At 45.8% G+C, this 17,502-nt stretch overlaps 1 protein-coding gene across 1 annotated transcript in view; it reads right to left on the minus strand.

Annotated features, from left to right (window-relative positions):
- Positions 1-17,502, minus strand: part of LOC116300682 (uncharacterized protein F13E9.13, mitochondrial-like) — a 47,697-nt gene that overhangs the window by 27,730 nt on the left and 2,465 nt on the right. Inside the window, exons 2-4 of the mRNA XM_089034410.1 lie at positions 1,113-1,212; positions 703-785; positions 4-338 (exon numbers count right to left, since the gene is read on the minus strand). Coding sequence (XP_088890536.1) covers positions 4-338; positions 703-785; positions 1,113-1,194 — 500 coding nt within the window. The 5' untranslated portion in view covers positions 1,195-1,212. The remainder of the gene's footprint in view (positions 1-3; positions 339-702; positions 786-1,112; positions 1,213-17,502) is intronic.

Below are 17,502 nucleotides of genomic sequence, written 5' to 3' on the forward strand. Positions count from 1 at the left end.
TACCGGTGTTTAGTTTTGATGTCAGTAAAAATTAGAACATTTTCAGCATTGATATGTCTTCTGTATCTCAATAGTTCTCCAGCATCTGAATTCACCAGTCCTTCATCTCCAATGTGAGAAAACACAAACCCTTCTGCTCGTATGAAGTCAAGTCCAGTTGCTTTGGCAACAGCCAAGGCATCCTTGTTGGCACCAGACAGAATCTGAATCCCACATGGAGTGCTGCCTACTTCTCTTTTAACTTCATTGCAGATCACACTCATTGCAGCTGTAATTTCTGGTCCAACTTGACGGTTGAGATACGGAAGGTCATGCATGTTTTCTACCATGACAGCATCCTGCGGTTTGAAGTAAATGCCTGCATAAATGACCAAACTAAAAAGGTGTTGCTAAAAAAAGTGGTAGCGGTATGATTTACACTTCTTCATCAGTCACTTAGGAGAAATTCGATATCAGTGGTTACATGAAAAAAGGAGATAAGAATTTTAGAAGCTGGTTGGTCAAAGAGAGTCAACTGTATATTTGTATACCTAATATATGAATTTAAAGTATAATCTAGAATTATACACACAAAAAACTAACAAAAGAGAAAAAATAAATGAATGGATGAACAAGGGAATGAATGAACAAACAAACAAATGAATGAATGAACATGAATGAATAAGTATTGAAGTCAGTACGTTACTGACTTCACATACTCACCACCCCTGTCTTCTTGCAAATCTGTGCCTCACAGTTAGCATTTTTAACAATCTGATCCACTGACAATTTATTTAATGGAGTTCCTAAATAAGAAACAAAAATGAATACAAAATTGCTTTTCCTAGAAGATTGCCAAAAAAACATCAGAGGCTACAACATGAAAAATATCTCAGTCTATCCTTTATTAAAATTTAATAATGTTGTACAATAGAATGCAAACCATACCTCCAAGAAATAGTACAATAATTAGTGGAAAATAGCATCAATGAAACAATTTAAAAGAAAGGAAATAGATTTGTTATCTAGTTGTTTTTTTTTTTTTGCTATTTCACTGAATACATTGTTTGCACTCCATCATCTTTAACAAAATTTCATTATTAAATCACCCAATGTTTATTTGGAATTTGTACCTGGCAAGGGATCCACATGAATCATTCCTATGACAACAGCAGACTTCCGACCAAACACAGAAGAAAATTTTGATGTCATCATGCAGTTATAAAATTCTCTCTAAATAAAGTATCATTAAAAGGAAAGCTTAGAACTTAATTCCATTTTAGTCATATTAGTCTGCAGTTATTACTGTACTTCTCAGTTGAGTTTGGTGCTACAGAAGTTTTGTCACGAAGTTGTCATGGAGTTTTGTCAGTGAAATGTGCATGTTGTTATGGCAACATCACTGATAATTTTCATAAAAATGCTTTATTGCTGATGAAGTGTAACCACTTAATGTATTTGAGCAGCAGTAAGGGGGACTCGCGGTCAATGTCAAAGATTTACGGGTTTTACAGGCGGTTTAAGGAAGGTGCCGGCAGCGGGAAATACCCGCGCGACAAGTCCTTACTGCTGCTGTGTTGGGAATCAAAGATATCGCAAACGGAGGTTAAGATATCCTTTACACATAGATGGACACCATCACAAGCATTCGAAATAAAACTGTGCGCCGACTGCGAACTCAGGTGTTGAATCGCCTGGATGCTGACTTTGCCTTCACAACATTTATGGAGGGAGATACGGACGAGACGATGACAGAAGAAAGGGCTGAAAGAATAATTAACTTAATACCCGAAGGTAACTACCGGTTGGAGCTAACGTTCATAATAATACTTTATTCAAAAAAAAAAAAAATGTAGATTACATATTTTGAAAAGGAAGACATTGAGGTTAGCCCTATATAAGTCCCCAAAAAGTATTTAGACGGCGAGTGGATGATAGAAAAGGGGCGCAATCCTATCAGGGCGTCTGGTAAGAAGGACCTGTTTGTCTTAAACGAAAACACACGCCCGGGAGCATTGGTAGGAATAGACATGCTGTTCTACGAGGTTGCTTACCCTGTTACCGTAGTCATTTACGGTGCGTACAAGATAAAGACGCCAGACGTTAAGAAGTTGAAACCGATGCGACATCCCGGTAATTGCGTAGGGAAGTTAGTAAGAGAGTTCTTTGAAGACTCCTCTCGGGGCGGTAAACTGACTTTAAAGAGAAGAGAAGCCATCAGGAAATGGGAAAAAGATACTAATAGGACCGGAGGGTCGATAGACAACATCAAGAAGTTAGAAACGGCGCTGGAGAGGCGAATCCATGTGAAAGATATCACCGACGGCTTTATTTACTCCGGAACACACAAATATGGGGGCCGTGGTGCGCCTATAGTCATCTACCAGCACAATGGGCACGCCTGGCGCGAACTGCGGTTCCCAAGAAAGAAGGAAACGAAGGTCTATAAGAATTCTCCATTGGCAGAGTTAATCCATGAGAATTCCATTTGGTTGATGGATTCAGAAGGAAGTCAGTTTATGACGCAAGACGGCACTTTGTATCGACCCGAAATTGAACAACAGCGCATTCAAAGCGCCTGTGAGACCTTAGGGGAAGACTTCTCTGACGAGGTCCTTAGCAGTCGCAGCTTGGACTTCTTAGCCGCAAAGAAAAGAAATGGATGGAAACCTACCCCAAAAGAGTTCGGAGACATAGCCAAAGCCTGTGTAGAACACGGTCACGGTGGTCTGTGGAACATGGAATACGACGAAGACCAATACGTGTCTTTGGATATGAAACACTGTTACCCTGCAAGCTTTAAAGGTCTAGGAGATTGTAAGGAATATTACGACCGTTACGGACATCCAGACTCCCAATTCTTCCGTGTGTCTCTAGATGGTCACTACGACTCCCCGGCAACGGGGTTTGTACGATTAACCTCTTGGAAATTAGCGTCGGGCCTGCATCCAATAATCTATGCGTGGTACGGAAAGCACCTGCAGGAGAAAGAATGGATACCGGTGCCCTTATTGAAGTTCTTTGAAGAGCGTAAGCTGCTCGAATACACAGCGCATGAAGCCATACTTTGTCATAGCGCCTTTACACAATGGCTCCCAGAGCACAACCCCACAGCGCGGATTGTTATAGGTAAATTCACACAGGGCGCTAAAGAAGGAGAAAAACATATGCAGCGTCGCTTGATAACAGACGAAGGCGAACTAAGCTTCCTTATAAAGCGCGCACATGACCAAGGAACGATGGTGTCCGTGGAGAAATGGGATTATTTCATAGAAGCCGAGCAGAGAGAACGTAAGTGGAATGCTTTGTGTTACTACCAGGACCATCGACCGCAGTATTATCATCTGCGTGCCAGCATGCTTGCATATGCGCACATTAACCTTCTCGCGATGTTACTGCGGTTTGACAAAGAGGACGTTCCGCGCGTAGCTACGGATTCCTTGTACGTAAAGCCCGAAGTGTTAGAAAAGATGAAGGAATTCTACACCGACGACGAACTCGCAGAAAGTGGTCAATGGCGTGTCAAAGATGAAGAAATAAAAGCTTGGAGAGAACGCGTAGAATATCACGGCGAGCACACCCGGGGCACCATAACGCCCACTGTGGAGCCGCTGCCTTCCGTTGCCGATCCTATTTCCTACCAACGCTTTTCCTATCTGTACGGTACGGGAGGCAGCGGTAAGACGACGCGCGTGTTAGAACTCTTTCCTAAGATAAAGGTGCTAACGCCAACGCACCGTTTGGAAAGAGAACTCTGCGAAATGGGCCACGACGCTCAAACGTACCACAGCTTCTTTCGTTGGAATGGCCAAAAGTGGGTACCGGAAGCTATCCACGACATACCACCGGTAATACTTTGGGATGAGATTTGCACCGTTCCTTTAGAAATCCTGCAGGAGTTCGTAGAGTTCCTTCGCGGGAAATGTCAAGTAATATTCGCAGGAGATCCCTGCCAGCCTCCTCCAATAGCCGGAGAAATGCCCCACGAATGGCTAAAGGGGTTCGTAGACCATGCGGAGGAAATTAACGCCGACTACCGCAGTAAGGATCAAATAAGAAACCTGAAAGCAGAACTTCGGGGCCTCAGTGATGCCGAGCAATGCAAAACACTGCGCAAACGCGTACGAGCGAAGTCCTACGAGGACTTTCTATACGCCTGGCATCCAAAGGATCTGGTGCTGAGCAGCAAACGCGCAGCACAGTCTCGCATACAAAAGGATTTGCTAAATATACACCGAGAGCGCTTCCCTACGCATCTCGTACCTGTTTGCTACAAACCCCACGACACCCGCATGCAAAAAAGAGACGTCTGGGTACCTGGTACCGACATCCAACTGCAGAACGCGGTAACGCATGACAAAGCCTGGGTACCCATAGAAAAGGTGGAAAAAATAACCTCCCATCCAGATTGGCGCTTGGGCTATTGCATGACAGTCCACAGCGCGCAAGGGCTTACCATAAGAGAAACGCTGTGGATCATAGACCAGCGGCTGTGTTGGAGCAACCTTATCTACACCGCCGTAAGTCGTGTGGAGTATGCCAAACAGTTAAAAAGAGCCTGGGGTCCGCAACTGCGCTACGATAAGACGCCAGAGGACGTAGCCAAAGAGAACATTGCTAAGAAACTCCTTCGCTACAAGCGCCATGACGAAGAGAAGGGTCATGTCTTTGACTTATGCGTGGACGACGTCTATAAGAAAGGGGCAAGGTGTGCCAAGTGTAACATACCACTACTATGGAGGTTTGACCCAAATGACGATCAGCAGTTCTCCGTGGATCGCATAAATAACAAACGCGGCCATTGCAGAGGCAACGTAAGACTGACATGCCTAGAGTGCAATCGGGCGCGTGGTGCTGCGCTACTTTGAAGGGCAGCTAGCACTACTCTGAGTCTTTGGGGACTATGAGCAGTTCTTCTTTGACGAATCCGCGACTTGGGCCATTTAGGTAATACAACACGGGCTGCCCTTCCTTGGTGACGGACTTCGAAATCTCATACGTTTCCAAAGACCAGTTAGGATCCGTGGCTCTCTTACTGCCACCTTCGAGTTCCCCCGGCTGATAGAGGTATCTGACCACTATGTTGCGGGGTAGCTTTTTTTCCTTCAGTCCGACCGCCCTTGAACTTCTGACGTAGGACTTGTGTTCCACGTGTTTCTTTTTCATAGCATCCCTGGGTTTTATTCCCGTAGCCCTGGCCGCCTCGTTGTTCAAAGCCGCGATGACCTGGGGGAGCCTCTGAGTCCATTCCCTGTTGCGTTTGGAGGGATCTTCCAGCTCTTTCCAATACTGGTATTCAAAGAGACGCTCGGCCAGGGTCTTATTGAATCTTTCAACGATGCTCTGACCCCTGTGGTACTCAGCTTCGGCTCTCCTAATCTTAGTGTCGTGGTCTTTCAGGGTCTTAGTAACCACGCCCATGAACTCTGTCCCCGCATCCACTTGCAGCAGCTTAGGCCATTTCAAGACGCGCTTATAAATCCTACCTAGGGCTTCTGCGACTTCCCCAGAATCCTTGCTGGTTATGGGTTCGGCGTCCTTGTATCTGCTTGCGATATCAACTACGGTCAAAGCGTACCTATAGGTCTTTCTTCTCACCTTGTCGTGCGGTAAGAAAAGCAAATCCGCCTGATGAACTTCATTAGGGGTATTTACGGTAAAGCTGGGCCTGGGAATGTACTTGGGCACGGGAAGATAAACCTGCCAGAGGGTTTGTTTTCTTAGCCAGTTCTTAGCCGTTTCTTCTGATACCCTGGCCGCGGTCGCGAGTTTCTTGATGGCCGACGCTCCTTTCCAATAGCCTTCAGGCCCATAGTAAATCCTTTTGAGTTTGTCCTCTACGCGGCCCATTATATGAATTCCAAAACGAGATTGATCTTTCGCCCGTTGAAATCCACCGTCTTTCCGCCCACTTTAATGGTGATGTTTATGCTTTCTACCAAATTAGACAAGTCATAGCTCAAAGAAATGGGAGTGTATTCTACTGGGTCAAATGGATTACCTTTGGGCAGAAACTTGGACATAAGAGAAGACTTTTCTCCATTGTTGTAACTATGAACCAAGTCGCAATAGACTTCGTAAGAGGATGCGACTTTCCATTTCACAGGTATGGCCGTGTTGGTAATTGTTTTGCCCGAGGCACATAATAAAGATCCCAATGGGTCAGACTTTCCAAAAGTTACTGAATAGTTTGGCATATTATGTTTGAGGGTCATTTCGTGCGGCAACCCCGTGGTGAGCGTATAACCGCGCTTGGCGAGCTCCTTGGCAAGGGTGATTGGCGTGTAATGTCCATCGGGTAGCATTTCGCCTTGATATTTGCCGGGTGCCTTAAGTACGGTGACCAAGGCATTGACTAAATTATACCAAGAATTGTACAAAGAACAACTAACCAGCCTAACCTTATGGGCTTTGATGGGAGGATTCAAGTAAGTGGTAAAGTCATTCTTGTCGCTTTCCAAAAAGACGATCATTATATTCTAGGCGCCAAAGCGCCAAGCTTAGACTAAATACGCCAAAGCCACGCCTCCCGCCAGCCCTGCGACTCCTACAAAGACCAGCTCACTATCTTTTTGTTTCTTAGAAGGCTGGTAGTAATTCTTGAACTGGGGCTTTCTCAATCCCATCGATGCCGCGGGGTGTGCTTGCGCATAAAGTTTAAAGGCATAGTCTGTATTTTCGAAGTTCTTATCCGCCTGCATCTTGTCTTGGTAGTTCTTGTCCAACCAATCCCTGTAAGCTTGTCTTTTTTCATTCCAAGCCGCCACGTCCCTTTGATATTTCTCCAGCGCTAAGTCGTGTCTCTTCCTTTCGGCGGCTAAATCTCCGCTGCGATCACCTCTAACTAATCTATCCAAATATTGACCACCATAATTAGCTCCAGTGAATGCTAAAGCTGCAATAACTCCACCTGCGACCACGCTAGCCATTATATATTAGAAAATCACAGGGATTTTCATGAGTTACGTCGTAGGGAGGTACTTTTCCTTCTGTAGGTAATTTCTTAGCATGATAGCCCCGCATACGGCAGCGGTCATCTTAGCAAAGTTACTCAGGTTTTTACTTGGGTCCTCAGTAAGGTCCTCCTTTAGGACTTTCTTACCTACCCAGCCAATACCGGCGATGATGGAGGTTGTGATAGCAGCTTCTTGGACGGCGTCAATTAATTTGGTTGACATTATATTACAAAGCGAGAAGGTTACTCCATTTCAGGGATCTTACTTTTTCTAACAGGCGGTTCCACAGGTGCGTGCACGGGTGTGTGATATGTTGGGGGTTCTACTTTTGGCTTCGTAGCCCACCATTGTAAGTAGAGGCTGCCTGCTGCTATAGCAACTCCTAACGCGCCGATGACGTACCCAGGATTAATAAAGGATTCCTCTTCTTTTTCCTCCACCTTTTCTTCTTTCTTTGCTTTGTTCTTCCTGTTCATCTCCGCGAGCTTCTTTCCGGCGGCGACTCTGCCTGGAGATTTAGCCTTGGTAATTTTCTGCTCCTCTTGGGGCTGCTCTACCTTCGACTCTGGTTCACTCATTTATATCTAAGGACTTGAAGGACTTGATAAGTACTTGAGAATGACTTAAGTAAGTACTTAAGGACGACTTGGAAATAACCTGGGCGCGACCTGACCAAGTACTTAGGGACGACTTGACTAAGTACTTGAGGCGACTTGATCAGGTACCTCAGCAAGTGCCGCCTGGAAGACCTTTTCGACTTCTCTGTCCTTCTTGAAGTCCTTCCAAGACACCAGTACCTCCTTCAAGTCGACGTGCTGAGCTACGTGAAGTGCCGCAGAGGCGACTGCCATTAACTTACCGCACTTCAAAGACAACCACCCGCAGGTTATCTTAAGTTCTTGGGCGATAACATAGTCCTCGCTTATGTCCTTCCGTAGTTGCTCCACGTCGTCTATGGGCAGCGCAAGTCCAAGCAATTTAGTTGCAAGTCGGATAGCGGAGTCTGCGACGGCGTCCGTGGTCTTACTTGCAAGGGCGGCCTCATACCTTTTATGGAACTTCTTAACCTCCTCTTCTGACAACTTATTAACCTGCTCATGGGTAAGTTCCTTGCCTATCATTTCTTTGCACTTCCCAGATGACACAAGGATGTTGAGTTGTTCCTTAAGGTTACTTTCGTCTAACTGCGTGGGGACTTCATCTAAGAGCTGCTCAATCTCCATATACATTAGGAATCAAAGACCGCAGATCTTTATGGAATACGGAAACCTTAAAGAGAAGATCATCTTGGAATGTTGGTGCGTCTTCAAATGCCGCATGTATTCGTGCAGCTGTTCCTTGGATATCTCACCGCCGTAGTCGCTTAAAATGGTTTCCAGGTCAGACTTGCTCGGCGTATAAAATACGACAAGTGAACCTATGTTTTCCCTGAAGGGTTTAGAGACACTGGTAAGCTGCTGGGAAAGCAACCAAACGCTGATATTGTCATGCCTACCGCTGAAGGCGAGTTTAACGAGCTCGGAAGTGCGTCTTTTTACGTCGTCCCCACAGGCAATGTCATCCAATATGAGTAAAGTCTGTGTATCTTTAGGGAATTGCTTATGCCAGAACTTCAAATGGCTGGATAACTCGTTAGGGTCTAAGATATCTACGAAGAAGTCGTCATCTTTCACTCCTATGCCCGTCCAGGTGCGGTTATTCACGTAGGTGGGGCATAAAAGCACTATGTAGTCAAATCGGTATCTAAAGGGTCCTAATAGCTGCTCCACGACGAATTGGGTCTTTCCGCAGCCGGTGGGTCCTACTATCAGAGCGTTACAAGGCATGTGATCTGGGTTCATTATATCCCTTCTTTCGAAGGGAACTAGAAGCAAATTTATTTGCTGGTATATATGGAGCCAGTGGAAGCAGTGCAAAGAATTGTCGCCGACGCAAAAGATAAAAGAGACACCATAGAAATGCAAAGGGAGGAGATAGACCGGTTAAAAGAGCGCGTGCAGGAGTTGTACGACGAAATGTGCGGCCTGAAGCGCGCAGAACGGTTTGGTGCGCTCTTGACGATGACAACGTGGGCTAAGGAGTCCGTTAAGGACTTCATGCGATATCCCCCGTAGAATGTTAACAATAAGGTTAAATCTTTGTTAAGGATGCCTGGAAACTATTTAAAAAGTGTCTTAGAATGTTAACAATAAGGTTAAATCTTTGTTAAGGATGCCTGGAAACTATTTAAAAAGTGTCTTAGAATGTTAACAATAAGGTTAAATCTTTGTTAAGTCGCCCATAAGCTATTCCAAAAAATGCCTCAGAATGTTGACAATAAGGTTAAATCTTTGTTAAGTATATGTGGAAACTATTTAAAAAGTGTCTCAGAATGTTGACGTTTAGGTTAAATCTTTGTTAAGGATGTTAAATGGAGGCTAAGATACTGTTAAGTATATATGGACTGTTTGATGTGTAAAAAGGTGTTCAGCACCAAACAAAGACTGCAATACCATGTTCGGCATGGAGTTTGCACGAAGAAGCCAATTAGTAAGGTTTGTAAGGATTGCGGTAAGGAATTCAGCACCGTTCAAAAGATGCAACAACATCAGGATAAACGCATTTGTGGGCTTTGTAAGGACTGTAATAAGGAATTCCACAACCCCTTCGAAATGCAGCAGCATCTGAAAAGGGGCGTCTGTAATCGAACCAGACAGTGTAGTTTCTGTAATAAGATACTTAGTAGTCGTCAACGTTTACAGACGCACCGGAGAACGCATGAAGTGAATTATAGGTTTCTCTCCCGCGCTTACGACTTGGAAGGCGTGGATTGCTACCAATGTGCGGATTTGATGTGTCGCTGCCCGCATAAAGAGGATTACTTAAGGAATCGCATAGATTACCATAAGAAGATAGTCCGTACTTTCCCCTCTTTTGAACGCGCCGAAGGCGTTCCGTGGACTAAAAGGGAGTATTGGAGGCAGGAGTGCGATCGTTGTGGTTGTGTTAGAGAAGAGGAACATATCTTCAACTGTCTTAACAAAGATTTAACCTAAACGTCAACATTCTGAGACACTCTTTGAAATAGTTTCCGGGGTGTCTTAACAAAGATTTAACCTTATTGTCAACATTCTGAGACACTCTTTGAAATATATGATACGCAATAGCATTTCTTGGGGCCTTTAATAGTAAAGCAGGGTTTGTGCAAAGAGTCTCAAATCCTGATCTTATTTTTCTTGTTGTTTGTTAGGGATCAACATTTAACAAAACAACAATAAAAATAAGGACCCCTTTTAAAGGTATATGCTAGCCTACGCAGCCGCCTTCTTAGGAGGATTCCTAATCGCCCTTTCAATATATGGACTGTATTACATGCGAACTACCAAGCGACTGCATAATCCCTGAAACCCCCGCAATTCGTGAGGAGAAAAAATACACCTGCCTTCATTGTGGCAAGGTATTCCCCGAAGGATCCTTTGTGGGGCATTGGTGCTCCGCGGATCCTAAAGCGCAGCGGACTTTAGCAGACGCGCTTAACTACAAAGAGGAGATGGAGTGACCCTCCTTTCAATGTCGAACTCCCACCTCCCATTCTTCTTACCATGCGAGCGCAGATGGGTGAATTCCTCGCCCTGTATGACGTACCTGACCCTATCAGGCGCCCACAGGGAATACTCTATGCCGTCACTGTCTTTGAGGACCAGCCGCAAGCGGTTGATATCCTCGAAGACGACATAATTTTTTATTTCATACGCAATACCTTCTATTAGATCTCGCCAATGTATTTGCCGCAGGCTCATTATACATATGGAATATCTTTAAGTGCGTTGCCAAGGTCTCCGAGGTCTTGAAGGCCTTACAGCACCACCTGCAAGGAATTCGTAGGCGCTCTGCATACTCCGTGATCTCCCTGCAAATGACGTCGTAGTCGCTGCTAATCATTACCTTATAACCGTTTTCTTCATACCTCTGTAAGAGTAGTCGCTGATCCTCGGATAATACCCCGTTGCCTTTTGGAGTCTTCAGCTCGATGCAGAATCCACGGTATCGCACGTGCGCATTCAAGATAAGAAGGTCGGGCTGACCGCGTTGGTAGCCCTTCTGCCAGCACTTTATGCGTTTACCGTCGCCGTCCTGCAGTTCGCCTAGACCAGGGGTCACGAGCATTTGGGGGTAAAACCTGCGGATGTAGTCCACTACCTTTTTATGCAGGTCAAATTCATTTTCTATTTTGAATACCAACTTGTTTGGACCGTCAAACCGCCTTTCGATCTCGTATTTACCTGTTTTTCTTAGCGTAGGGAGAACGTCGCCCAACACCCATTTCCTGAACTCCTTGGCTGCGGACTTTTCAGATCCGAATATTAACTCGTAAAGGCCCATTTCTGTTACGTAAACGGAATGCGGTTGCGCATTAAGGGTGTCGGCCAGATTGACACCCTTTATGTGCCTCAAAGTTACCTTGTTTTCCTCTGAGACGTGTGCTCTAGCTGCGTCCCTAGAGTTAACGTAGCCCAACGCCAAAGCCACTTCCTTTGCTTTGAAGTACAGTTTGTCGCCTTGCACTATGCATTGCAGTTTGGTTTCGTTGTTTTGAAATACGCGAAGCATATTATACGTAAGGAATATTTTAATTTTTCGTTCACTTCGTTCACGAAACTAGTAGGCGACGCTCTTTAGCTGATTCATTTCCACGCTCAGTTGCGCGTCAGACACGACGAAGACGTAGCAGTTTATCTTGTCGCCGTCGCCGGCACTGGCGTTTTTGGTGCGCTTGATCTCCAATGTTATGCCATCCTGCGTATTTACTAGACGTAAACCCTGACCATGCAGGTCTTCGTCGTTAATGGTGCGCATATCAATCCACAGCGCATACTTATCCTTAAAGAATTCCTCGGGGCTAATTTGGTCGCCAAACTTGCGCATGGCCTCTCTGTACACGTCTGCGGGCTTTATCCCCTGGGAGTAAACCTTGTTTGGAACGCCGTTTATGTTGACCCCCACGTTAGTAATGTTGGGGTTGTGAAAGGCCTCGGAGTCGCGCTTACCGGCCTCGTAGGGTTTGGCAAACACCAACATCAGCCCCGTGAGACTTCTTCGGGGGAGGTTAATACTTTGGTTGATAACCTCATCCGTCTTATCCAAGAAGCTAAACGTCTTGTACATTACTACGTGGTCGTAAAGGAATGCCTTTCCGGCACTATATTCCATACCGGCGCTACGGGCCAGCTCTTCGCTGTACACGGTCTCATACTGTAGCTCTAAGTTGGTAATAGAGTATGGGGTTGTTGTGGTAAGTGCAATGCTTAGCCCACCAATAATGTTATTAGCATCTGCTAAAGTTACTTCAAACTGTAGCTCGGATAACTGTCTTGGGTAATACGCGCCGTGATTCGTGATTACTTCAAAGTCCAGTGGTATGACATACTTGCTACCATAGGCTGTCTTTGTTCGCTTTGCGTCTGCCACTGCGGTTTCTCCGCTGCCGTCAGTAGGTTGCGTTTTCGTAGGTGTGCGGACCTTACGTAGAATGACACTACCAATTCCTTGTTCTATCCTTTGCGCGCGGTCAAATGCTGTTAACCATAAGTCTTTGTACGTGGTATACAGATCGTACCTATTTAAGTCCAGCAAGGATTTCCCGGCGAACTTTACGCGCATCTTAGAAACAATGTTGCGACCCACGTTGTTAACGATAATCCTTTCGTCTGTGGGGCTTGACTGCACCGCTAGGTCGAACCTTAACGCCAAGGTGCCAGGAACTAAGACTAGGTTATCCGTTAGGCGGGGTACGCCTACATACAGCGTCTCTCCTGGTTTCGCGCTAGAAGGCGTGAATGTGACCCGGTGAAAGGTGCGTTCTGCTTTCAGTCCGCCAACCTGCTTAGGTAATACGTTGGGGTTTAACTTTGAGCTTATCATATATAATGGAAGTAGAAGGAACGGATTTCGATCCCCTTACCGAAGAAGGTCAAGTTGACATTAACGACGACGAATTCGACGCATGGACTAAAGGCGCGGATACCGACCCCCTAGTTTACGACGCAGCCCTAGAGAATAAGTATGGTAGTAGATGGGAAAGTGCTAAGAACGCTCTAAGGCGCATGTGGCAGTCGAAAAACCCCAGCAAACCCATCCCCGAATACTTAGAGCTTCAAAACATAGACGAGCCGGAAGCAGCCGCGCGGGAAACCGTAGAGTGGGCAAAGCAGGAGCTAGAGCTGCGCTACACCCACCTTGATGCTGACGAGGTAAGGCTCACAGAACGCGGAAACAAAGTCCTAATAAGCGTCCAAGACCTGAGATTTCCCGACAAAGACCGCTGGACGAAACCGCAACCCCTCTTTGATGAGAATGGTGACGTTAGGGGCGACGTCTTAAGATTAAAAGGCTTTCAGCAGGCTACTAGAAGCATGCTAGAAAGGTTGAGAGCCCTAACCGAAAGGGTTGAAATTGAAAAGCGTGCCGAGAAGCTGCAAAGGGAGTTAGAAAAAAGAGACGCAGAGTACGCAAAGCAAGGTCAACTACTCGCTGATGCTGAGAAGAAGTCCGCCCATCAAGATGAAAGAATGAAAGAAATGAGAAACCAGTTGGATAAAACCCTGCGCGAAAGAGATAAAGCACAAAGGGACTTAGAAGAAGCTCAAAGCTCTGGCACCTCAACGGAAGCGCTGCGGGAAACGCTGGAAGAAAGGGAGGAAGAATACATGAAGCAAAACCAGCGGCTCGCCGACGCACACAAAAGGGAGGTCGAATTCAAAGATCAAGAAATAAGGGAGCTGGTAGAACAAAGAACCAAAATTCGTCGCGAAAGACACCAAGCCCAAAGGGCTCTTAACCTTGCCCTGCAGGAGTTGGACTTAACAAGAGACGACGCTAAGGACCTACAAACTACCATAGCTGGCTCTTTAGAGGAAAGGCGGCGGTTGGTTGGTGAAATCAACACCAAAGAGGAGCAAATCCGGCAAAGAGATCAGGCCATCGAAGACCTGGAGGGGCAAATAGAGCGGCAGCAGGAAATAATCAACGACCAGACTCGTCCCGAAGAGGAAAGGGAAGCAGCTCAAAGGGAAGTGGAGGCCCTCGAGGTACGCCTTGCGGAATTACAGGCGCAAAAGGACAACCTGGAAAAGGAGTTGGGGCTTACCACCAAGGAAAAGGTATTAAGAGGTCTTTTGAAGTATGGCGTGCCGCTGGCGTTTGCGATTGCTATTTCGAGCGTAGTAGGCGTAATCCTTAGCGCGCTTAAGGCTACGGGCGCGGGCGTAAAGAAATTAGGCAATGGGCTGACGGACTTGGGAAAAAAGATGGCAGCCGGTCTTCCTGGGCTGCTGGGTTCGGTTGTTTCCTTGGCACTTAGGGCCGGCGGCGAACTGTTGAAGTTCGCGGGGAATAACATTTGGATATTAGTCGTAGCTATTGGAGTGGTACTCCTGAAGAAGATGAAGGGTTGATCTTATCCTTGTGTATTACTGGTGGCTTATCGTCGTCGGGCATCCGAGGCGTCCTCGACTGGGGATAAGTAAAGATAGTATTCGCGCCGCCTTGATAATGCGGAACTAGCGGCAGCACACTCATAGTAGAAATGGGTTTATGGCACCAGGCAGCATTAGGGGAACTAGGACCAAGGCCATTTATTCGAAGGTAGGCAACGTCATTGGGAAGAACCTGAAGCTTCGCATACTGGCAATTAGCTATCATATGAAAAGTTATCGACGTTATGTCCTCTGAGCTTTGCGGTGGGGGCTCCGACGAGAAATGGACTGGGTTCCTATTGTTATCTTTTTTTCTGTAAGGCAGTAATGGATGGTTATTCTCATCAACGATCCTAAACCCAGCATTGCACGAATACCCCGTGTTAATGCTAATAGTACACACGATCAACCCCAGGCCCCCAACCTTCACCCACAGCCTGGTGTCATACCAATGCTGTTGTAAGTATTCCTTTTCCTCCAAATAATGAAGAAACCAATCTTCCTTCGCGTGTGGATTCATATATTTCAGGAAATAAATTCCCTTCTAGAGACTCATTACCGTAAGAGTGCTAATGGTCTTGTGATTATAAACCGTATCTCTCTGATTTTCTATGCTATTTACGCAAACGCTCCCCGTATCGTCTACTCTTATCTGCAGCTTTACCTTCCCGTGGCAATCAGCAACCACGTGGAAAGTCCAAACGGAATGATTTTCGGCACTGCTGGGGTTGGGCTCTACGGAGAAATGCGCAGGCTCCCTGTCGTTCGTTTTCGTACGCATAGGCTGCAGTACGCCATTCTCATCCAGGAACCTAAAGCCCACGTTGGCGTGGCTGCTCGTGCCAATGCAAATACTACAAAGGATTAACTTCTTTCCCGAGTAGTTAAAATCCACGGACATGCCCGTGACATCAACCCAAGATGCTTGGGTGTATTTTTTCTCGCCTGCGTAAGTCGTATAGACACAATCTACTCCAGCTACGTAGGGGTTGTTCATCGCCATATATAATAACTCAGACCAACGCCTGCGGCGGCTAAGCCGGCCTTTAGTAAGTTATGGTCATATTCCTCTTCTTTTTTAGGCGCTCGGTATACTTCTTTTGTTAGCTGCACTTTCTTAGGCGGTTGCGTATGGTGCACTTTTTTAGGCTGTTCAACAAAGTGCCTTCTAATAGTGTCAGAGTTCACGTCATTCACCCCAAACTTCATATCCTTAGTAGCTCGTTGAAGTTTGTTGTTGTATCCTACTACAGAGCCAGTATTTATAGATAAATTACTGGGCATTAACCAACAACCCGGGGCTACGGCATAGTCCAGTCGGGCCTTAGAATTTTGTATAGCTAGTTGGTAACGCTGTACGCCCTTGCTAATGTCGCCCTCCAAGATTGAACTTTCGAATAAAATCAAGGCTTCGGCTCGCGTCTCTTCTGCGGCGCCGGTATTTCCAATTATGCTAGATCGGGTATTTACTTGGGCTCCCAAAATGGAATACACGTAAGCTTCTATGCTGCGGTTCAAACGGGCAAGGCCGGCTCTAGTTAGTCCTTTACCTTCTGGGGGTATGAAATTAAGATATTGCTTCGTTTGCTCGTCGTTGGTAATTTTGATAATCAGTGGATTAGCTCCACCATACTTACCACCCTCGTCTTTGAACAGAGGTCCGTCTCTAACTTCCTTAGTGGTCTTAGCATTTGGTTCAAAGAAGGTGCTACTGTCGTGAGTTTCTTTATGATACCCAGTGTTCCATCGTAGATTCAATGCATGAACTTCCTTATCGCTTAGCTCGTGTCCACCAATCCCCCAATAAGCCCAAATATGCCCCAAGCCATTGTTAGCACCGACAGTGCATCTAAAATCCTTCCCTACAACACCGAACTCCTTACAAAGCCTGTTATAGGCCGGAACGTCGTATTTGTTATCTCTTGGATAGAACGCAGCATCTCCTGGTAAAGCGGTAACTCCCATCTCATGCAGTATTCTTCTAACCGTGAAGTGAAAATGAAACATAAATATTGAATTCTTCATCAAGTTTGCACTTACACCACAGCCGCTAGTGGCACACCAAACCGCAAAGTTTAGTTGCTGCGGCCAATAACGCATGTTAGGACCACTTAACCATTCATGAGATTCCTTAGCGGTGGTATGAACAATGGGAACGTTTTTGAAGATATCTCGCACCTTTAACGGAAAGGAATGGTTGTTAGAGACCCGCATGTTCAACGTTAGGCCCAAGCTTGGATGTTCATTAAACGTAACTGCGGGTATCGGATAAGTACTGGTACCAAGCAACAATTCCTTTGACCAACCTTGCACGGGTTTAGGCTTAGGATGCTTCAGCTGAGGCGTAGGTTTCAAATCCTCATTACTGTACATTCTGGAGCCGTTGAAGTAAATCCCATCGGGTCTCCTTTCGAACTTACTAGGGTCTGCATGTGGAAACATCTTCCTAAAGGCCCTCCAGTTCCAGTAGTCCCTGTTATCATGATGTGGCTGCTCCTCAATATCATTCCCAAAAGCGTCGTACATTAGTATATATAATGGATGTTATACCATCAGCACCTAAGTTGTACCCAGATGTTCCCTATACTACACCTAACGAACTAAACGCTGAGAATTTCAGGCTTAATAAAGCAAATTTAATCCTGGCTTACTTGGAAGGGCAGACAAAACACTACGAAAAAGTTAGGAAGAAATACGTCAGAGCCCGGAGTACGCTACATAAGATTTCGATAACTTCAGGATCCATATCTGTTGTGTTAACGGGCTCCGGCGTTGCTACTTCGCTTACTGGACCAGGAATAATCGTTGGAGTTCCTTTGGCCGGCGTTGGGGCAGCCTGTGGTATTATTTCTGCTGTTGCTACGGGTATTATGAAACAGTTGTCAAGCAAGATATCCAAGCATGACACGACAATAGCTCTGTCAAGGGCTAAAGTAAATACAATTACCGATCTTGTCTCAAAGGCTTTGCGTGACAGAAAGATAGACGACGTAGAATTCTCGCTTATTCTGACCGAAGAAGACAAATACGAGAAATTAAAGACGGACATAAGGAATAAAAAAACAGTCGTAAAAGATCTTTCCGAGGAATCTCGCAAAAAGATCTACCAGGAG

This window comes from Actinia tenebrosa, unplaced genomic scaffold, assembly GCF_029948245.1.
Source record: "Actinia tenebrosa isolate PJP-AT-01 unplaced genomic scaffold, QUT_ActTen_1.0 PGA_scaffold2__45_contigs__length_23673736, whole genome shotgun sequence".
Lineage (NCBI taxonomy): Eukaryota > Metazoa > Cnidaria > Anthozoa > Actiniaria > Actiniidae > Actinia > Actinia tenebrosa.